This window comes from Balaenoptera physalus (assembly GCF_965194825.1).
Source record: "Balaenoptera physalus genome assembly, chromosome: 10".
NCBI lineage: Eukaryota > Metazoa > Chordata > Mammalia > Artiodactyla > Balaenopteridae > Balaenoptera > Balaenoptera physalus.
In genome coordinates, this window is record NC_138889.1 from 14045952 (window position 1) to 14069265 (window position 23314).

Here is a 23314-nt window from a genome sequence, read left to right on the forward strand (position 1 = left end):
GCTCATTGCCAAGCAGCCATCAGGCCCACACACCCATTGTGGTGACAGCAGCGTGCCTGGGAGGGGAGGTGCCACTCTACTCTCTGGAGCCCCAGTCTGTGCCAGGCAGCAGGGCCCCTGCCAGGGGAAGGTACAGATTGACTACTCCATGCTTGAAGCCGCAGGAGTGCTCAGCAGATGGGCCGGGCTCGGGGGCCTTGGGAGCAGAAGAGACAGCTGGCACCTTCAGGTCCAGAGGACGTGGCTTGTAACAGGCCAAACCCAGTGCCTGGCCCAGGAACACCATCTTAGCCTAATAGGCACTGGGGCTGCCCGGTGGCCAGGTGTGAAACATCCTTGCTCTCTCTGCCACACCACCACGGCTCCTCACTGCCCTCAGGATTAAGTCCAAACTCCAGTGTACAAGGCCCACACAACCTGGGCATGCACATCCCAGGCCCCCCGCTTCCTGCTCCTCTTGCACCGCACCCACCAGACTGAACTCTCACTCCTTTGATGCACCCAGCCCCCTGGGCCTTCTCACTGCCTTTCCTTCTGCCTGATTTCTCCATGCGACATCCCTGGCTAGCCAGTTCTCACCCCTCGGGGATCAGCTCACCTCTGCAGGAAAGCTTCCCTGACCCTAGATTAGGGAGGGGTCCCCACTCACCTGACACGCCCAGAGGCCCCTTGATTTCCTTATCATCCCACTTCCTAATAGAACCTTTCGTCCTCCTTAGACTTTGGCCCCAGCCACAAAGGGAGCGTGTCTCAGTAGTACATGGCTTTATTCCAATGCCTAGCATGGTACCAGGTCATAGGTGGTGCATAAATATTTGTTGAATGAATTATTTTTAAAATCCTGTTGAGAGAGAGTGGCTGTCTCAAACTCTCCATGTATCTACATCACAGTGTGCTTTGAACAGGCTCTTGGGTTCTCAGATCTCAAGGCTGGAGAGAACCACCCCTTTCCCCACTCCCTCCCCCCATGCTACCCCACCCATCATCATCATCATCCCAACAGGGCTGAAGATGGTAGAGTTTACAAAGTGCTTTTACAAAGGTCTTGGAAGTCATCAGCATCCCTTTACAAATGAGGAAACTGAGGCACAGAGAGGTTAAAGTGTCTCGTTCATAGGGGGCCAGCTCACTGCTTTGCCCAGAACTTTCCTAGTTTTAGCACTGAAAGTTCCATGTCCCAGGAACCCCCTCAGCCCCAGGCAAAATGGGACCGTTGACCACCCTTCCTGTCCAGGATGCAAACCTAGGACTCCTGACTCCAAATCACGTGTCCGCTCCCTGCCCAACTGCCTCCTGAGGGTTCTCAAAATTCAGTGACCCACCCTTTGGATGGCCTCCCCAGACCACTTGGCACTGCCCTGGAGCAACTCCCTCCAGAAGCATGTGCCAAGGAGTACAGGGCATTAATATTAACCTCAAGCAAATAGAATTCAGAGAGAGGCTCATTTCTGGATGGAAAGCACTTTACATAATATAGAAGAAAACTAAGTCTACTATTAAAATAACTTCATAATGATATTAAAGCAAATTTTTTAAATAAAAAAAAACTTCACTCACAAAACATTTTCATTTCTCCATGTTGCCTTTGCATTTTCCTCTTTCTAAGTGCGGATTTTTTACAGAACCTCAATGAAGTATAAGTATCATGCTTGTTCTCTTTCTCACTTCGCATTATAGAACTCTCGCTTAGATTTGCCTCATTCTGGATCCCCCATGTCACTAACACCCATTAGCTTAGATCACAGGGAGTTTGGGCTCAGGGCTGCCTCCTTCCTGAAAGACCCCTTTCTCAGCAGGGATTGCTAACTCAGGGCCCCAGCTGGGCTCCTGCGGGCTACCATGTAAACACCTTCTTTGGGCATGTGTGCTGTTTGCAGGGCAGAGGGACACAGCTTTCATCAGATCCTGAAAAGATCAGCGCCCTGGAGAAGGACACGCAGCCTCACGTCCACTCCCAGGGCAAGCGTCCACCATGCACTTTCTCTGCAGGGCTGGGCTGACCCAGGAACTCTGTTCCTCCCTTACAATAAATTCCATTTCTTGGCTTCCATATGGCTCTCAAAAAAAATCTGTTTCCTCTCTATGACCCTGATAATTATCCTGACCACAATGCCCCCCTCCAGCCTGAATCTAAAGGCAACATCGAAGGGGAGAGAGTGTGGGTGGGAGGTTGAGTGTCTTCTTTCTTTCTCTAAGTCTTTTTCCCTTTCACCTCTTTCTGCATTGGGTATGCTCCAGGCTGGAATTTGACCCATCCTCTTCCCGTCTCTTGGTCTAAGCTCCCTGGTCCATGGGTATCCTCACTGAAACCCTCTTCTTAGTACCACTGTTGAATTTTAAGTATTCCCACCCCAAATGAGGCATGCTCCTCCCCGTCACTTCCAGAATTCCCTAGGGTTTTGGATGTGGTGATTCACAGGAACGTGTTGAGTGTCTTCCAACCGGAGGCAGGGTGTAGACTGATTTACCTTCTGGAATCCCTTCTTTCTGGAGAATTGGGTGGTTCAAGAGGGAACTGGGGCCTTTCAATCATCGCTCAGAGCTCCAGCCCTCAGAGCCACAGAGATCCCTAGGAAACTATGGCCCACAAGGGAGAGGCTAGCTGCCTATTAGCCACTGAGGTACCACTTTGACATAGTAGATCATCGGACGTGGGGGGCAGCTGCGTTCCACTGATCTGTCATCTTCAAGATCAATGGCAGCCGTGGCAATAGGGAGGCTCTGCAGGGATCTCTGTAAGAATAACAATAATTAAACGTTCCTAAGCACTGTGGGATATGGGATACGGAGGCACCATCATAATCACCACAGCTACCAGGGTGATGACAACAGTAATTAGATGCTGTGGTTTCCCGACTACCCCCCGGGAGCGCTGCCTGGGGTGAGGCTGGCCTGTCAGGTTAATGAAGGGGGGACCAATGCCAGCCAGTCCTCTCTGGGGCTGGCTAGGGCTTTGGCCACACTTCCTCCATGAGATTCCTCCTCCTCCTCCTCCTCTTCTCTCGCCTTGCCCTCAGCCTCCACTGACCCCAGATTGGGGACTGGGGACACAGGAGAGGGTGACTCCCATTCAGCATATCACTCTAAGGTAGGTTCAAGTTCATCTCGTCCTATCCACAGATTTCAGGGGATTGGGGAATCTTGGGGACTTCTTAACAGGACTCCCCTCACATCAAAGTGAGCTTTATTAGCCAATTAGTGAATGACACCGAGGGGCCTGGGAGATGGCCAGGAGGGGAAGTCTTTATTGTATTGACTTTGGGCCTTCCCCAAGCCCAACAGCTGCCTCTCTGGAAGAGCCTGTAGAAGCCAAGGGGGGACGGTGGGGACAGTTTCCTGGGTAGGGCACCTTCCTCAGGGCTGGTCTCTGTCTAGTCACTGCCCTCAGCTGTGGAGAAGGTAAGAAAGGCAAGCCCAAGGGCCTGTCCTTTGAGCAGACTATCATTCCTGTAGTCATTGAGTCTCAGAGCCAGGAGGGAACGTGGAATTCATCTGGTACACTCTCCACGTCAGAGCAAGAATCCCATCCAGGGCATCCCTGATAAATGGACCTGGGGCTTCAGTCTGAAAAGGGACAGGGAGTTCATTCCATTGTTGGTTCCCTGAACAGTCTTCCTTAGGCTAAGTTGAAATCTGCTTCCCCAATGCATATGCCCATTGGTCTTGTTTCTTCTCTGTGAAATCACACAGGCTAGGCTTGTTCCTTTTCCCATCAGGGTTTTGGGAGCTTGCTAATCACACCTCACTTCCACCTCCTTTGGCCTTCTCCTTTATGAGGTCTGAGGCCACCTTCCAGCCTCTCTCTGCAGTTAACTCCAACTCCTACTTTACTGCAATGACCTTATTATTAACTTCCCTGCTTTCCACCCCCAAAACTTCCGTCTTCACTGCTTTCTTGACCTTCCCTCCAGGCTCAGAGAAAAACGAGTCCTCTCCTTTCCAAGGCCAACCCTCCTCCACCCTAGTCCCACCGGCCACGCTTCCTCCAGGGCCTGCCCCATGAAGTACACCCTCTTTCACTTCTTACACTTGTTTTGCCAATTCTCACCGGCCACTAGCTCTCTTCCTTCTGCCTCAGGATTCTCATCAGCTTTTGATTTCCCATCACAAAGGGGCAAATAAGCCCCTTGGTCTCTGTTGTGCTAATCCTCTTCAAGATTCTGGTCCATTTTACTCATTCTGTTCACCACCAAATTCCTCGAGAGCAGGGTGGACACCAGCTGCCTCTGCTTTTTCACCTTCCACATTCTTCCGCTTCCACTTTGATCTGGGTTCTGCCCCTGCTCTGCCCCCAACACCACCCTCTCAGAGGTCACCGGCGTTTTTGCCACTGTAACCAAAGGCCTCCTCTGATTCCCACCTGCTCTCTGCAGCATCAGACACTATTGGAAAACTCCTCCTCCGTTAAATTCTCTCCTCACTTGGCTTCCATGACAACCCTTTCTCCTTGCCCCCCTCCTCCCTCACTGACCAGTCCTCATCTGTCTGTCCTACCCACGTTATTGCCAGATTCATCTCCTGGAAGCCCAGCTCCGACAGCTCCCAATAAGCACTTCTCTGTTCAGAAACCTTCAATGGCTCACCATTGCCTGCAGGAAATAAAACAAAACTCATGGAGTTATAAAATGATGCAACTATAGGCAATGCATAATATACAATGTAATAATATGTCAGGGGGTTCAAACTTTTTAAGCAGCAGAGTCCATTATGAAGACTCTTTCTCAGAAGCCCAATGTTCGAAGAGCATGGAAACAGTATGTTCTTTAAACATGGTTCCTATTGAAGCAGGGAATAGGGATCCCAGGAAATTCTAGGGCTTTCAAACCACAGTTAGAAAACCACTGAAAAAATTAAATTCATCAGTCTGAGGGTGAGAAAACAGGCCCAGAGAGGAGAAGTGACTGGTAGAAAGTTGCACAAGATGTGTTAGTCAATCAACACATTTTCATTAAGTGCCTACTGAGTGCCAGACACATTCTAGGTGCCAGCAATAAAGCAGAGGACAAGACAGAAGTGGTCCTGCCCTGGAGGGGCTGACAGCCCAGCAGGGAGTGAACCAAGTATTATAAACAACTACTGAAAGTGGTCACAAGTATGCGAAGGAAACTGTGGGAGCATATAGGAGGGGACTCGCCTGGTCTGAAGGGCAAAGTGGGCCACCCTGGGGAAGTGACACATGTAAACTGAGCCCTGAAGGATAGACAAGTAGCTGGTCAAAAGAAGTAGAAGAGCATTGAGGCAGACGGAACAGCTTCGGTGAAGCCTAAAGAAGCAAGTTTGGTGGCCGGAACCTCAGGAAAGCCCAGCGGCTCCTACTCAAAGCCCTGGAGCAGGCTGAGAAAGGGCTGCAGAAGCAGGCAGCCTCAATGGCCTTACTGAGAACTTGACACTGGCCTCAGAGGCTGGCTGGCCAAGGAAGGCTTCTCAGGCATTGGGACCTAATCATTTGCATTGGAAGACAATCCACTGCTAAGTCAATGGGGTATTGTGTGTTGGATCCTAGAACATAAAGTAGACGTTAGCAGAAGAAAAAGACATCTGAATGAATTCTGTAGTTGAGTTAATAGTATTAAACCAATACTTATTTCTTAGGTTTAACAAAGGTACCATGGTTATGTAAAACATTAATATTAGGGGAAGCTGGATGAAGGACACATGAAAACTCTGTACCATTTTTACATCTCTTCTGTAAGCCCAAAACTATTTCAAAATAAAAAGTTTTAAAAATACATATATCCCTCTGGCACCGTGGCAGAGAGGAGCAAAACTGGATGCAGGGAGAGAGATTACAGTAATAACGATGACTAACACTTAAACCGTTCTTCCTGTACACCAGGCATTGTTTCAATTACTTAATGTGTTTAACTCATTTAATCCTTGCAAGTCCATGAGTAAGTACTTTATTCCACCTCATTTTACACATGAGGAAGCTGAGGACAGAGAGGTTAAGTCAGCGGCCCAAGGACACACAGCTACTGAGTGACAGAATTGGAGTTTAAGGATTCAAATCTAGGCAGTCTAGCTCCAGAGTCCTGTGTGCTTGAGCATTACATTGTACTCCCTCCCCTCAGTGTGCACTGGCTCTACTGCAAGGATATTGCAAGGATCAGGCAGAAATCATGAGCACACGGACTAGGGTGATAACAGTAGAAATGGAGCCATGTCACTAGACTTAAGACATCTATTGGAGGCATACTCAACATTTGCTTTTGAATTGGAATATGATGGTCAAAGAAGAGGGAAGAAGCAAGAATGACTCCTGGGCTTCCTTCCGGCTTAAGAGTAGGGACCAGAACTTAGTCTCCTGATGCTTGGTCCTATGTTTCTTCCCGTCACTGAGGGAAACATTCCAGACCTTTCACAATCTAGTTGCACCTACTTGTCCCTTTCTCTTATGATTTTCAAAATGCAAAACAAGCTGGACCACCTGCTGCTCGCAAGCAGGCCCCAACCTCTCCAACTTTCATGTCCTTGTACAAGTTGTTCCCTCCACTGAAATTGTCCCCTCCATCTCCCTTGGTCCAAATCTGATCAACCCTTCAAGGCCACCTCTTCCAGAAGCCTTCCCTGCTCTCCACAATGAGAAGCACTTAGTCTCTCCTCTAGACGCCAGCATTTTTTTGGCTCTCTTTGGCAGCGAACAACTTCCATCTTATAATATAGTTATTTGAGTTGGGTCTTGGCTCTTGTTCACTTTGGTGACCTCAGTACATAGCATAGTAGATGCTCAAAAAGATATTTGTTCAGTGAATCATCTGTCTGAGTAAACAAGCTCTATCTTATTTCTCTTTGTCCCTTCCTGGCTCCCTTTTCTGTCTACTGCAACCCACCGCACACACGCACCCGCGCGCGCACACACACACACACAACACATACAAGCTGGCACCCATGTTGGTGCTTTGCGTGTTTCAGGGACTGGTTTAATCCGCCTCCATCTTCTCCACCCAACCCATCCCCAGGCAGCCATGCCAACCCCCAGGCACACTCTCTCTGGAAGCCCATTTAATAGCAGAAGATCAAAGAAGCCTTACCCAAGGATGGAGAGATGGGAGAACATAAGTGGGGAACTAGCAGGCATTGGTGCATCTGGAATTGCCCCTTCAACCTATCCAGTCCAGCTCCTACAAGTGGTCCTGTCCTGGAGGAGCTGACAGCCCAATGGTGAATGAATCAAGTATTCAGAGGCAGAGTCTGAGACCACTGCAGTGAACTCAATCCAGCACTGGTCCTTAAAGTATAGGGCCAGACTGGACTACCACAAACCAAACTGATAAGGCATTCTCCAGGTAAAACCCTCCTGGTGGCTACCTGGCATTCACTGCAGGTCTCTCCTTTCCCCAAGTCTTAGGCTCAGGCTACAGCTTAATGCCTCTCTCCTCCAGCACTTGCCTCTGTCTGATAGATAACTCACTCAGCCCCTGTGTGCCTTCCCCACAGAAGCCTTCCCTGATCCCCACCCCACCCCAGACTGAACTGGGCACTTTCTCTGAGACCCATCAAATCATGTGTGCACATCTCAGGGACACACCACACACATTAAATGCTTGTTTATAACATCTGTTTCTGTTTGTCTTCCCCCTCTGCCCCCTAACTAGACTGAGTGCCCTTAGGGCAATGACGATGTCTCTGTATCCCCAAGCCTGGTATGGTGTTTGGTACAAAGAAAGCCCAATTACATTTGTTAAATGTAAAAGATGGTTGTATGAGTGTGAATGTTCATGTGAGCGCTTTAGTCTACAGGCTTCAGCAGGAAACCAAGAGACACTCCAGGGCCAGATCCCAAATAGTGGGAAAGTGGTGTCCTCTTTGCCCATCCACTTTCTCTCCTCCTACTCCCAGGAACTAGAATTTACATTTTATCAGGAATGGGCCACTTCCCCTCTGCTCCTGCCTGCTGGGCAAAGGGCAGCAATGGGCAAAGGGAGCATTGTCTGGTCAGGCGTCCGGGAAGAACTTGCTTCTCCTTAGTGGGAAACTCTTTCTGTCTGTCTCCTCTTGAGGGAGAGGATGGGGTCCAGAGGGAAGGAACAGAGGGCAGGCGCCGGACTGCCAAGGGCCCAGAGGGCCCAGCCGCCTTGGCAGGAAGCCAACCACACCCGGATGTGGTGGGTGGTGAATGGGATGGGGCGGAGAGTCCCTGCCTTGCCGCGGACACTGGATGGGTCCCTTACGCGGGTATCCTGCAAATCGCTCAAAACAGAGGTTCCACGAAGGGGGCAGAGCAAGATTTCTTGCTCTATTTAGAGAGGGAAGGGGGCTTCAGTTATTGGAAAAGGAACTCCTGAAGGGAGCGTGTGTTAGAAAAGACCAGAAACCTCAGTGGCCCCATTTCACCCACGAATGCACACCACCGACTTCTCTGGCAGCTTCCGGAGGATCCCCCATCCCCACCCCATAGCTGCCTCTCCATTTAGCGTTCAAGTGATGCAGAGACGCAGGAGCTACTGGGTTCTAGTCCGAACCCTGCCACTTTCTGCTCATGCCCCTGGGCGACCCGCTTTGCCCTTCTTTGAGCCTTTGTTTCCTCATCTGTAAAATGGGGCCAGGGTTGGAGGAGAGGGCCTGGAGAAGCCCTTTCGCCTCGGACACTGCTGGATCCTGGTTTCTCCGTACTGCACGCCCCCTCCTCCACAGCCCCGCCTCCACCCCGTCCTAACTCCACCCCCAGCGAGCGGCTTCTCCCCTGACGCCGGCCGCTAGGGGTCACTGCCTCCCTTTGTCAGCGACGGAGGAGGGCGGCTAGCCCTTCGGCCCTCTCCCCGGCGGAAGGGCGACCGAAGGGGCATCTCCCGAGCAGTGGGCCTGAGCGCGACCCCACGGCCCTTGCTGGGGATCCGCCTCTGCCTGCGGCCGGAAGGTGTGCGCGGCGGGGCGGAGGCCGGGGCCGAGCGCGGGCCGCGCGTGGGAGCCAGGAGGGGGTTAACGCTAACCCCTCCCCCTCAGGCTGACATCACGGGGAGAGCGGCTGAGAGGCTGGAGCTCGGCGAGTGAGAGAAAGAGAGGGAGAGGAGCGAGCGCGGCTCGACTCGGCGCCCGGGCAGCTCCACATTGTTGCGGATCGCCGGGACCCGGCAGAGCGAGCAGCTGAGGCGCTGCGGGGACGCGGCGCCCCGGGTCGCTCTCCTCGCCTGGAGCCGCACCGCCCGATCGCCCGGGCCGCCGAGCCGCGCGCCCTCCGCCTGGGCCCCGAGCCCACCGCGCCGCCCGCCCGCCGCCCTCGCTCGTCCCGCCGCCCTCGGAGGACGGCCGCTCATGGACGCCTTCAAGTTGGAGCCGAGCGGGAGGGTGTGAGCGCGCCGGGGGCCGGGAGCCCGCGCCGGGCAGCCGGGCGCGCCGGGGGTGGGTCCCTCTCCCCAGCCCGGCTCTGCGTGGAAGAAGAGGGCGGGGACCGGCGCGGGGAGGAGAGCGGAGGAGGAGAAGGGGGCATGACTCGTGCAACTTGCGGCGGGCATCTGCCGAGCCTCTGAGCCGGCGGCCGCCCGGGGCCCGGATTGCGTCCGCGCCGATCCCACCCAGCCCACCCCGCCCCGGCCGACGGCTGAGGTTGACCTGGATCTTCAGAGCGCCCGCCAGCCTGCAGGGATCGCCTTCGTCTTCCGGGCTGCTTTCTGGAGCGCGAGGAGCGCTCTCCTCGCGGCCCCTCTCGCTGGACCCCCGGACCCCGATGGCTCGGATGGGGCTTGCGGGCGCCGCTGGACGCTGGTGGGGACTCGCTCTCGGCTTGACCGCCTTCTTCCTCCCAGGTAAGCGCGTTCCGCCTCTGCCTTTCCCCCCCTCCACCCCCATCCAGTGCCTCCCCCGGGACTGGGAGCTGGATGGCGGGCACGTCTGGGTTGTAGGGAGTGAAAGGAGCCAGAAAAGTTGGGTCACGGCTTAGGTAAGGGGGGTAACGGGTGGCACGGCGGAGAGAGAGAGGTTGAGGAACCGAACAGCCTGCCCTGCAGGGAAGCAGTAGGATGCACGTCTCTGTGTAGCAAGAAAGCACTTTCTCCGCGCAGTTTCTCACACAAAAATAATAATATATGTAATAGCGTTCTATTTATTTAATAACCAGCTCTCAGCTCGGGAAGCAGTTTGGAAACACTTCATGTTACATAAATGCAAAATAATCACCGTAATCACCGTCTCGGGGTACGAGACAACAGACCCAGAGGGAGGGCATCAGTCTCGGATCTGGTGGGCTGCAGGGCTTGGCGGATAGCAGGGGGGCTTCGTTTCTTCTACCAGCCCCTTTGCCAGATGGTTTCGGGCGCTGCCGCACCGCGTCGCCCCACCACCGACGCGGAGAGCCCGCTCCTGCGGCAGGGCTCACCTGCGGTTCCTTTACCCGGAGGGTGAGGCCCCGGCGGCGCGAGATCGCAACCTCCCCGCCTTGCGCAGGGCTGGGCTTCGCCTCGGAACTGCAATCGCAGTTTGGGGGGCTCTCCCCGCAGGAGGCACCGCGGGCTTCGTGCCAGCCAGGTAGCTGCATGACCCACTTTCCCGAGGGTGCCCCGCGTGTCCTTCCTTGAGATGCTGGCAGCCGAGGGGTTAACGCGACGCCCGACCCCGGGGGTGGCCCGCGGTGGCCCCTCTGACGGATGGGGTGGGGGCGGAGGCTGGGACTGGCCCGGGCGTTTTGTGCTGGGGAATGAACTGGAAAATGCGTTTAGGAGGCAAATCCGACCGAGTCCCCTCGCCTGGATTTAACCCTTTGTGTCCCTGGGGAAGCTGCCTGGCTCCCACGGTGGCTGGGGACACCGCGCGCCAGTCGGGGCTGGCGGGTGGGGTGGGGGAGGGGTTTGGGGGAGTTCCTCCAGCCTTCGTGAAGGAAACCTGAGACTACCTCCCGCGCTAGCTAGATGGGGGGCTTGGGGAGGGGGCTGGGCAGGGTGGGGGCTTGGCTGGAGCACGTGGCCCCGACCTTAGGTGGCAAAATAAGGGGCCGAAGTACAGAGAGACCGGCTCCGCGTGGGGCGAGAATGTTGGGTCTCGGCTGTGCCGGCAGCTCCGCGAAGGAGGTACGTGCGATGTTGCAGACTCGGAGGGCGGTCTGTTATCTGAAGGCCAGCCAGGTTGTGTGTTTTGCGGGGCTGGCCTGCACTTCTGGAAGGGAGGAACCTGGCCGCATTCACTTTTGTACCCCGTCTGCCACCAGCTCACTGCCAGGGCTCCGAAAATGCCTCGGAGTGGCCGATGGCAGAGAAAGTGGTTTGTGAAAGCCCGCACCATGGTGCCCCCGGCCCTGCAGCCTGGGGGGCGCTGCCCTGCTAGGTGTGCGGGGTGAGGGTAAGTTCCTGGGCACACAGGTGTCACTGCCCATTTCAAAGAGGCATGGTTGAGTCCCCCCGCGCAGCAGGGTTGTTCTGGTGAGAATGAGAGGTCTTTATCTTTCCCTGGACCTCCTGGGAAGCCAGCAGGAGATGCTAGAAGCTCAGGCTCTAGCACTTGTCCGACACCAGGGTTTGGGCTTCTGGGAACACTTCAATCCCATATTGCCCATACCCAGAACCCAGCAAAAGGACAGCTTTCCTGAGGCCTGCGTGGCCCAGCATACTAGGGGTTAACCTAATCCTGGGTCAGACAAAGAGCGGGAAGGTTTGGGGAGGGGAAGTTCACTCCCCCCCATTCTCCCCTCCTTTTGTTACTCTCTTCCCCAGCTTTGTGGTGCTGTGCTTGGTAGTTCATTCCTTCTTTGGGGGACCGGAGGCCTGCCCTGCTTCCTCCCACTGAGGAAGTGGGGGCAAGGAGGTGACACTGTCACCTGGCTCAAGTGTAGACACTCCCCCCCACCAAAAATCCAGATTGAGGGGGTGGGACGAAGAGAAGGAACCACACAGCTCAGATAGGCAGTTAATAAGCCTCCTTGATTGATCGTAATTGTCATGTCTGGGTAGCGTCAGTCAGCGGGGCAGGCAGAGTTCCCTGACCCGCCAACCTCCTCTACGCGGTGCCTGTGGCCCTGGTGCCTCTGTGAAGGGAGGGAGGTGGATGTGGTAGTGCCCACATGACACTTGGACAGAGGCTGGTGGGCCCAGAAGTCGCCCTCCCACGCCCCGTTTACCATCACCCTCAGGCACCCTCCTGATTGCCCGCTGCTGCTTCTCTCTGGGGACTTGCCAGCCTGATGCTCCTTTCTGGGTTCTCCTAGGCTATGGCAGGGAGCGTGGAGGGTGGAGGAGAGGAGCCTGGTGGGGTGGGGGAGGGGAGCCCCCGGGCTGTGTGTGGTGGCCCACGGACTTCAAAACACTCCAAATCCGGCTATTGATGTGTAAGCACAGAAGTATGTTTTCAACAACACAGACTTTCCCAGGCAGGGTGGTGAAGCCCCACAAGCCTCTGAGATGAATCTGTTCACTCAGAGGCCGGGGCCAGTGGGGCACGGGGGCTGCATCCCAGAGGGACAGGAGGAGCCCTGGAGAGGAGGCAGAGAACCTGTCTTAGAAGCAGGTGCGCTGAGCTGGTGTCCCACCTACACCACACCCTCCCTAATTGGCTTCCCCAAACCTTTTGTCTGGAAAGAGAACACACGCCCCAGGTGTCACACACACCCTCGGAAGACCTGTCGGGCCACAGCACCCCCTTCTCTGCAGCCTATGCAGAGCTCGCCGTCATGGTGGTTTCCTTCGAAACCTGGGGTGTCAGGACTGTTGGGTTATTCTCCTCTCTCCCCATCGCTCACAGACAGTGGTGTGCTCTGGCTTGCTGGGCAGGACGTTATGGCAAAACCAATCCTGCTGGCCTGGGGTTTGCAGCGCGGGTAAGCAGGAATCCCAGTGCCCATTTCGGAGGCAGCGCTGTGGAATGTCTCAGACTCAGATTCAAGGCCGAACAGTCAAGGCTGGAAGGGAGGAGGAGATATGGCAGAGCCTGGGCCCAGCACCCTGGGCTGAGTGGTCTAGAAAGTGTCTCTGAGCCTGACTCTCTGTGTTTATGGGACAGGCCGCCCCTTGTTGCCTGATACTGGCCTCGACTCTGATATCCGTTCCCTTCTCGGCTGCTCAGCTTTGCACAATGAATCCACCTCGTTGGCCTGACCCGGGACCCAGTTGTACACTGCCAGGATGGTCTCCAGCCAGAACCCTAGTGCTGACGGCTGAGCAAGTGGGCCAGGCTGGGGAGGGTGGGGGGCAGGGGGGCAGCCCCAGTTGCTGTGCCTATGATACTGCCATTGTTTAGCAGCTGACTAATGTTCATTGTTCAGCACAAACAGAAAATACCCAAGGGAGGTGTGAATATACCTTCGATTTTCCTGATTGTATCTTTCCTGGTTAACCTGGTAAATTGAATGGCTCCTACCTGCTGGGGGAAAGAGTGAGGGTGTCTGTATATTCACCTGTTTTGCTGATTTTTTTTTTTTTTAACTTTGAATGTTAGCCAGTGGGCCAGGCTAGAATGGACATTAGCCAGCTATGGGACTTAGGCTGTAACATTTTTGACAATCTGCATATGGCCTCACCTTCAGTATAGAGTGGGTGCACACACACGTGTGCAAGACTGTGTGTGCATGTGTTGGTCATCTACAATTTACTGTGCACATGCAGACCCACGGGGGCTAGGACCAGGAGGTGTGTGCACTGGGATCTGTGGGTCACCATGGTGCAGGGGCCATAAATATACATCAAATGTATATTCACATGCAATTGATTTCTTATGGCTCTCCAACTAGGATTTTGTGAGTGGCTGTGAGCCTTGGTAACACCTGTGTTTATGTCAGAGTGTCAGTGAGGGTGACTTTGGAGGAGACCTAGGATTTGCCCTTAGCCAGCTCCTTCCAAGATGAGCTGCCATATCCTTTGGGGCTGGGAAGCCTGGACACTGCCTTATTTTTCTGCTCTGCCCTTGGCCTTAGACTGGGCCTCTGCATCCTCACAGGGAGATGCTCACCTGGAGAGACTTTCCGCTGCTTCTCAGGATTCCTGAACGGCTGGGAGGGGCCTCAAGAAATAGAGTTTCAGCTACTATTTTGGCATCTGCTTCCTGAATGAATACTTGGGGGAAAGGATCAGCTGGAGAAAGGTGATGTACTCTGGGCATTTAAAAAGGAGCTCTGAGTCGTGGGCTGTGAAAAGCCCTGCTGAACCATATGTGCGCCCAGGTTGGCAACATACATGTACCTGGAAGCATCCCAGTTCATTCAGCAGAAAGCAGGAGCCCCCTTGTTGAAAAGACAAGTGGGGATGAGGGGCAAGGAGTGGGGAAGAGGGAAGTCCTGGGATCCCAGGACCCGGTGCCCGAGTCCAGCTGGCAAATGTTTCTGCCCCATGATGCCCGCCCCTCTCCATAGAGACCAGGTCTGCAGAGCCAGCAGCAGATGTGCTGGCTGGGGCAGGAGGTAACTTAAGATCTGAGCAGGGATCACCTTGCACAGGGAAAGCCCTGAGCTGGAGATAACACCCCTTAGTCCGGTTAACCCTTTAAGCTCTGAATTCTCTTGCACTGTTTGGAACTGGGAAATGGGGAGAGGGAAAAGCTAGGAGAAAACACATCAAACCTAATATCTGAACACTGACAAGGAGAGATGAACTCAGTGCAACAGGAGAGACCCAAGAAGAACACAAAGAAAGTCTTCCTGACAGCAGACTGTAGGCTCTTCAGGGCAATGGATAATCCCAAGGTTTATTCTGGGGTAAGGGAGGGGCAATGCTTATGTATTCTCAGGGACTCATGGGATCTGTGCCTTTCACAGTCTTCTGGGGCAGAGTAGCAGTGGTCCCAGGCCCCAGTCAAGAGGGAGCAGCAGATAGCTCAGTTCCTCTTCCCACAACCTGGAGATCACCCCATCTTGGCCACCCAGCAGAGTGAGAGAGCAAAGCAAGGCCAGCTGGACTGGATTTGAATCCCATCTCTACCAATTGCCAGCTGAGTGGACTTGGTTAAGTTGCTTTGTAGCCCTCAGTTTTCCCATCTGTAAAATGGGTGTCTGCTAATACAGCTTTCAAAGGAGGTTTGTGAAGATTAGATTGACAGTAATGTATGAAAAGCGCTTAGTGCATTGCCAGGCATGTGATAAATGTGCAGTAGTGGTAGCTGCTCTTATTCCCTACACCTTTCCTCTGAGTGGTCCTGGCCCCCACTGTGTCTGCCACCTGGGCAGTGCCAATTTCACAATCCCTTGAGAAAGAACCACACAGCTGCCTGCCCACTGCTGACCTCTCATCCCCACCTGGAAATGATGGCAAAGGCTGCAGCAGCCCTGGGGGACTCAGGTGGCCTGGTTGGCTGCAGGCACCTACCTGAACCCAGCCCTGGTGGTCATGTATGGCACGAGCAGCAGGTGCTGTGCACCTTTGCTCTGCAGCCTGTCACCGAGGGCTCTCCCCCGCACCTGCCTCACTCCCTGGCTGGGGCCCAGCTGGGCACCGTGGCCCATCTGGAGTGCTGGCTGGGGCAGCAGCCTGAGGCTGGCATGGAGGGCCTGGGATTCGGCCCCTGCGAACTTCCACACTTGGGAGAAAGGTGGGCCACAGGACCCTTTCCCAGCAGTCCATGGTACCAGCTCTTCAGGCGAGATGGTACAGTCAGAGAGGTAGAGACTCTGTCCTGAGGTCACGCCCTTCTCACTGGCAGAAAGTCCTTTTGGTTTCTCCAGCTGAAGGTTCAGTCCTTTCACCAATAATAATAAAGATGTTTGTGACAGTCTTTTCAGTTCATAGTTTCAGTTGATCCTCTCAGTGAACCCATGTGAAGGGTATCAGTAGTTCTCCCATTTTACAGATGAGAAAAGTGAGATGTAGGTTTAGTACCTTGCTGACCATCTCATGCCAGTATAGCCAAATTAGATTTCAGGTCTTCTGACTCCAAATTCTGTAGATGAGGAAGATGAGATGGGCTGGGCTGGACAGATGCGGAAGAGGCTGAGCCAGGCCACGAGAGAATGTGTCCGATGAGGTGGTCATTCACTTTGGCAGCAACCGTCAGCTTACACTCTGCCCCACAACAAGCAGAGCATGGCGGCTCCCTGGAGAAGCGAGGGATAAGTTAAGGACATAGGTTGGAGGGTGGCCCAGCTGGAGCTGACCACAGAGCCCAGGTTGGCACAGAGCACAAGATGCCCAACAACAGAACAGCTTGCGGGGTTTGGGGGGGGGGGCGTGTCAAGGGGAGCATGTCCTTTCAGATGCTAGAGCACCACTCCCGGGGATCTGACCTGAGACGTGGGCACGGCCCCTGAGGTGTGAGCACAGAGCCTCTGGGCACAGGCAGGCACACAGCCAGCGTGTGGGCCTGGCCCGGAGCAGAGCAGTGCTCAGACAGCATTGTGGACTTGACTGGAACAGTGGAGAGGGGGAGGGGTGTGGGATTTGGTAGGCAGAGTCGATTCCCTCTCCTGGGCTATCCCCCACCCCTCTCTGGTCCACGCAGACCCCAATTTCATTCCCAGTTTATGAGGAGTCTCATTACCAAGCCACAGACAATAAAACCCGCCTGGCCACTCTGGCCCGGATCTCATTAGAGGACATTAGTTCCGCTGGCTTGGTGGCTCCACTGGGACACAGCTGCAGGCGTGGCCCAGGCAGCAAAACAGGCCAATGGCCATGGGCACAAGCATGTCCCATTGGGAGTTCGAGTTTGATCTGTGGGCCTAAGCAGGGTCCTCCTTCCCCACCCGCACCCACACATTCCTGGAATGCATGTTCCCCAAAGCTGGAAACATGGAGTCCCTCCTGCCCACTTGGACCCTCAGTTCTGCTCCCCACCTTAAGGAGACAAGGACACAGCTCCCTCCAGGGCTACGCATAGGAGTCCGCCTTCTCTGAGAAGCTCAGCAGATCATTGTCATTCCATAGAAGAGGGCACAGGGGACAGCACGCCCACCACACACACATCCCCCCCCCCAGATCTGAGAGACACGTCCTAGCAGCAGAGGTGGAGTCTGGAGCCTTCCACACGGCCTTGGCCTGAATCTTAGCCCATCTTTCTGTCCAAAAGGCGGGGGTAGAGACCTGGGGACCCCATGTGAGAAGCATTTTTCATTCCCTATAGATGCAGTTTCACCAGCTGGCAGCCTCCATAGGGGCTTCCTGGCCCCTCCCCTCTCCCCAAGGTGGAGTGACTTGCCCACAGTCGCTGTGATGGAGCCCTGGTTCCATCTTGGGGTTCTTCCCACCAAAGACGGGATTATTTCTTTCTCAGCAGATTCTGGTGTCTGTTGACAGCCAGCCCCTCTGCCCGTGCCCTCCCCCTCTGCTTTATCTCTCTTCCCCCGCAGACCAACCAGTCACCACAATACCACCAGGGCTCAGTGGATGTAGCCATGAAAAACAAGACGAGGGCAAAGAAAACCTTGCCCCTTCTTGGAGCCTCAGTCTTGTAGAGGAAAGAGGGTGCCAGGCCGGAGTAATTGGTTCTTAGCGCACACGGGGGTCACACAGGCCAGCCCACACTTCAGCACGTGAACGCCCGCCAAATCAGTCAGCGGAGGTGGGAGCGCCAAGCTGTTTGGGAAGACATCGGCAAGTCAGCCCTGCTCTGGAGAAATGGGGACTGGAGATCTATGCCAGCCCCTGATGCTCCCCTGTAAGGCCCTGCAGCTTGTCTGGAATTCGAGCCCCAAGTGAGATTGGTGGGCTGACTCCATGGGCTCCATTCCCTGACCCCTGAGCAGCGCCCCAGGTATCCCCTCCGTCACTCCTGGTCTCTCCTGGGCAAATGCTGTCAGCTGCTGGGACAAAGGAAGTAGACGAGGTGCCTCAGAGCCGAGCCAGCCTTGTCGCCACTTGACCCACTTGATCCCACTGCAGGAGGGGCTGGTAGCAGGCTGCAGCAGCCCCTGGCTCACCTCCGTCCCCAACTCCTGGCTCTCTGGCTCCAAACTGCCTACACTGCTTCTTGGATGAATATACCTAAAGCGTGCCTGAGAAGGATACTCACAAGCCCAGAAGCATTTGATGGCTGCCCCCTCCCTGGCTCAGCTCCCACCACCCCTCCCTGCATGGCTGGCCCAGCCAGCCACACTCCCCATGCTTTCCCACCTCAGTGCCTTTGCACGTGCTGTTCCCCCCAAATCGCCCTTATTTCCCATATCCAAAAACTGAGGTCGAGAGCTACTTTTATCATGAAGCCCCCAGCTGGAGATAACCTCTCTCACTCAAAGCCCCCACCCCCCGTCCCCAGCACCTCATCCATGCCACCCATGGCAATAACCACTCTGCATCTTGCTATAGTTATTTGGGCCTGGGATTTATCTTCATAAGACTGAGAGCTCCAAAAGAACAGGGCTCATTGTTGACAGAGCTTGGAATCCCTAGGGCCTTGCACAGGGTTGGCCACACCATGGGCTGACAGCACTGTAGTAGGTGGATACATCATTGCATAGTACACGCTAAGTGGATGCGTCGTTGCTTGTTTGGACAGTATGATGACAACAATAACAGCGAACTGTTATCAAGAGTCTTTAGACACTCAGACACTGTTGTAAACATCTCACGTGTAATCACTTATTCGGTGTTCATAACAATACCTCCTTCTTGTGGAGGATCCTTCCCCCCGTCTTTAACATATGAACAAAGGAGACCTGAGCAGAGGCTAGGTAACTCGCCTCTGGTCACATAGCTAGTAAGTGGCAGAGGCAGGATTCAGATCCAGGAAATCAGGTCCAGTGTCCATGATCCTACGATTTGGCTAAGCTGCCTCTCTTCTGGGTGATGGAAGAAGACAGCTTACTAAGCCTGGAGTAACACAGGACCTTGCCTCAAGAATGCCCATCCCCCCTGCATAGCATCTTATAGCCTACCCTCCTGCCCCCTTTGATGGTGCAGCAATGACCTGGGGCCTCCCTGGAGCATTGGGGAGTTATTAGTGCTTATCATCAGGGAGTTTCGGCGGTTGTTACTACTTATCCTTTGGATACATTACAAGTACTAAAAGTACAGTTGTTACATTCCTGGTATATCCTGCCACTGTCACCGTTGTGTCTTGGGAGTATTAATGTGCCTGTGCTGGAGGGAAATGTCTTGACATTATTGCTGTTTCATCCCCTGAGCCTTTGAGCATCACTGATGCCGTTTGGGGGCCTCCCACCATGTTTCACTGTGAGACTAGAGGCAGGTGTAATAGCTCCTCTCAGAGAATCTGCCTGGAACTGCCCCCAGCAGGTGTTCCCAGGCTGGCCCCAGATCCTGGGTGGGTCCACAGCTCAGCAAACTGCTCCTATGCCAGGGCCTGTCCTCAGCTTCTGGAAGGTTCCCGTCCCTCCTGCCCTCACCCAGAGATCCCAAAAGATGGCAAGGGAGGTGGCCCCTACCTGGGGAGAGGGGCAGGGAGAGGATTTAGAGTGTTCACCTGTGCCGGCTGCTTTGATCTCCTGGGATGAAAGGGCCTGGTGCTTCCTGTACCACAGGCAGGTTCAAGACAGGGAGCCGGGGACAGAGGCATTGTCCGCCTTGCAGCTGAGGTATGAAACTGTCCCAAGAAGGAGGATCGTGGGAGCAGAAAAATCAAAACCCTTTCCCAGTGTTGTGGTCAAGGACCAGGAGTGGACTCCAGATGGCCCACGTGTGGATTGTCCTCTCGAGGGTCACCTGGGGCCAGTGCTCCTCCGGCACACCCTGACCCTGCAGATTACCACGTGCGCTCAGGCCTCACAAACTCCCTTGCTTAATTAGGAAGGTAATTCAGCTGCAAAACAGTCATCTGATATGTTTCGACGCCAAAGAGAAATTCCTCCTAGACCCTCTGCTGTTCTAGATTATCCATGCTCCGTTAGTTTGAATTACGGTGCAACTTCTGTGGCCCAGACACAGGCCAGAGCTATGCGATCGGTTCCTGGAGCTGGAATCGCCCGGCACCCGGGAAGTACTTGGAAGCAATAGGAGGAAGGAGGGCTTAAGACCCATCTGACCTCCATGCAAACCTAAGGATTGCCTTGTCAGCACAAAGGAGCCAGCTCTGCCCAGAGCCTGCCTGCCCCAGGGCCTGCGATGCCCACGGGTGCTTTTGAGTCGAGCCACTTTCGTGCCCCTCTCGTGTGCCCTCTGGGCCAGGCCTCCTTTGAGGGTTTTAAGTCAATGGCAGAAGCTTCTACAGCGGCTCCTGGGTAAAAATTGGAGCAGAGGCAGGGACAGGCTTCTCCGTGAGTGTGAGTAAGATCGGAGCGGAGCAGCCACACTGCACTGGATTATTTTATTATGATTGCCCACCTCCCCCATCCCCAAACCATCCTGATCTCATTGGCCTAGATTGCTGCATCTCTCAGAATGATGGATGGGCAGGGTGGCCGGCCCTGCTACCGAGACACCTCCTCCCCAGCCCCTTCCCAGATTTATTCCCTGTGTTTACGGTGCCCAGAGAGTAATCAGTGTCCTGGGCCGGCTGCGCACTCTGATTATCTCCGCTCGGTTGATGGATGAGCCTTTGGGGAACTTAGATGACAACCCCCTGCCCCTGCTCCCCTGTGACCGCCCCTGCCTGGGCCTCAGCACCCTTCCCAACCTTCGACGCCTCCCAGGAGTCAGATAATGGGCCTCTGGGCTGGAACCGAAGGAGTGGGTAGTCGTGGAGGAGGAGAGGTGACAGTCTTTGGCCCCCACCTCTCAGCACTGCTGTGGGATAACTGGAAAGGGTCTCTGTGGCTCCCCCTTCCCTCCAGGGAGCCTGGGACAGCGGGCAGACAGTGCCACCAGCTAGTTTCTCTGCAAGTCACCCCCCCGCGCCCCCCCCACACACAGCCCAGCTCTGTTCAGAAGCACCCGTCCCAGGAAACAGCTCCATTATCCTCTCCCATCTCCCATCACTCCATTACTCCTACCCCCTCCGCACTTGTGTACACAGTTTGCACTGTAATGATAATTTGTGCTGGTTGATGTGTTTCTTTACAAGTGTTTTTATGTCCTGCGTGTGTGTATGAGAGAGGTTTATGGTTTGTGTGTGTATGTGTGTGCCCACGCATGAGGTCACGTGCTCTGTGTGTGTGTGTCTGCTCCCGATCAGACTCTGATTGCCATCTTCTCCCCCACGGAGGTGGGGGGCTGTCACCCAGCTCCCTGCGGGGAGGGCAGAGTCTGGATCCTGGGGGGTGAGTGGAAGAGTAAGGAGAGGCAGGCAGTCAAAGACGATGGCTGTTGAGGCAGGGTCTGCACTGTCCCCCAGCCACCAGTTAGAGAATGCAGAAGGTCAATCTTAGATAACTGTTTTGTCTATAGGATCACAAACAACTGGTTTGACTGTTTTTTTCCCAGCAAATTGACTGAACCCACTGGTTGTTTTGGAGCCAAGCAGTCTCTGCCTTTTATTACTTACATGTGGCCGTGTATATATCTATGTCTTGTCTTCTCCAGACTTGAGTTCCCATCACTGGAAAATGGGGCTGTGATACTGGGAGGTTTAGAAGTGGTAAAGAATGCATGTGGCCATGTGGTGTGATTAGCACGGTGCCTGGTACAGAGTGAGTCTTCACACCACTTGGCTGTTATTAGCTACTGCCCGCCTAGGGACCCTGGGTCTAGAGGAAGGTCACTTCCCAGGGGCTGGGAAGCCAGGCCCAGGAGCCCTCCCAGCAGTTCATGACCCGCTGGGTGGGGTGTCCCTCAGCAGGGCTCCTGTGACCTCTCCATGGTGATCAACTCAGGAAGAGTCAGGCTCTCAGGCCCCTGGGCTCCTGGAAAACCACCCCCCTGCCCAGATGGTCACCTGGAAAGGTGCCTGGTGACCCTTGGAGCCATCCTGTGCTCCCTTCTTAAAGGGTAGTTAGAAGCAAGAGTTACATGCCCTCGACCAAGGTACCCCAGGTGCAGGAGTCCGGCTGCCCCCAGAGCCCGATGCCAGCACTTATGGGACTCCCACTGCCCTGGGTGTGTGGTGGGAGAGGGGTGGCAGGCCCATTCCAGCACCCACTCAACCCCGTGTGCACTGATGCCTCCAGTACAGCATGGGACAGCACCAGCCCTCTGACCTCACACGCAGCAGGTGACACCTCAGAGTGCCACCTCTGCATGCCTGTAAGACAGTGGCCTGGCTGGGAGATGGAGAGGAGGAGCTGGGGCCTCATGAGGTATTTACCTAAGCCCGTCACTCTCCCTAAACCCTCCCTGCTGGGACATGAAGGGGCGGGGGCGACTAGGCAGGGGCTTCGTGCTCCTTCATCCTTAAAGGCGGGTTATACATCTGAGCCCACCTGGCCCCTCCCAGCCCCAGGTCTGGGAAGAGCCTCCCAGCTGGGCCTGCAGCTGAAGGTGCCTCCTGCCCTGCAGGTGAAGGTGGGGAGGACCAGAAGAGTAAGTCACAGAACCCTAGAGTCTCAGGGTTGGAAGGGGAGTCAAATGATGTAACACCCATTCACTTCTTAAAACCCCCAACCACATCCCTACCTGTTGGTTGACCATCCAGCTTCAGCATGAATACCTGCAGTGATGGGGAACTCACCACCCTACATGGAAGCCCATACAGCTCTGACTGCCCCAAATTCTTCCTTGTACTGAGCTGAAGTCTGTATCCCTGAAGCTCCCACCTCTTAGTCCTGTTTCTGCCCCCTTGGAATCCTGTAGGACACATCTGATTCTGCACATGGGGGTCCTTCAGGCATTTAAAGATGGCCTCTGGCACCCGGAGTCTTCTCTCCCATGAGCTCAGCCAGCCAAGTCTGACACCCCCTCCGTCTCAGATGCTTTCCTGGGAACCAAGTTGTCTAGATCCCCGGTAACAGGTGTGATGCTCCAAACGCCGGCTGACTGGCCCAGGGATTTCAGCCTAGGCGTCCCCAGCTGCAACTACTGTCCCAGGGGCCAGGAGGAGGGAGTGGGTTAGCTGCCTTCACCCTTCCCCACCTCCACCTCACCCCTTCCCAACCCCTGTTTTCCTTTGGATTAACAATAAATTGCAGTGAAAGATCCGTTTATCTCCAGTGGGAATTAAGGAATTAAGCTGGTGAGGGGCCTGAGAGAGGGAGCATATTGCAGAGATTCAGGGCATAAAGAGGACAGTGGGGAGGGCGGGGGACCCTCTGCCTGCAGTCACCTCACTGTGAGGCGGTGGGGGCAGCCCCCTAATTCTCCCAGCAGCCTGTGCCCTAATTGGCACGGGTGGGGACCGGTTGGAATGGGTGTGGTCACCGGTGGGAGGCGGTGCCCACAGGGATGCCTCCGGTGGGGTGGTCTCCTGGCAGCCTCTCCTGTCGCCCGTTGGTGCCTCGTGCCATGGTGCAGCGGCTCTGTGGCATGTCACGGCGCTGGGAGAGCGAGCCACGGCATGTGGCCGGGTGAGGCACCTCACCATCTGACCTTGTGATACACAGACTGTGATACAGATTCTGCAGCCGCAAGTCCGTCCCCCCACCCCGCACCGCCGCAGGCAGTTCATCAGTACCGTCCAGGCACTAAAAGCGCGTCCCCTCCCCGCC

General features: G+C 54.9%; 1 protein-coding gene across 2 annotated transcripts in view; it reads left to right on the forward strand.

Moving 5' to 3' along the window:
• Positions 1-8717: 8717 nt before the first annotated feature.
• NECTIN1 (nectin cell adhesion molecule 1) overlaps positions 8718-23314 on the forward strand; it is a 68335-nt gene continuing 53738 nt past the window's right edge. For both annotated transcript variants that reach the window (XM_082410906.1, XM_082410905.1), the window contains exon 1: positions 8718-9743. Coding sequence is in view for 1 of the 2 variants with exons in the window: in XM_082410905.1 (XP_082267031.1) it covers positions 9665-9743 (79 nt within the window). In the remaining variant the exon portion in view is untranslated. The remainder of the gene's footprint in view (positions 9744-23314) is intronic.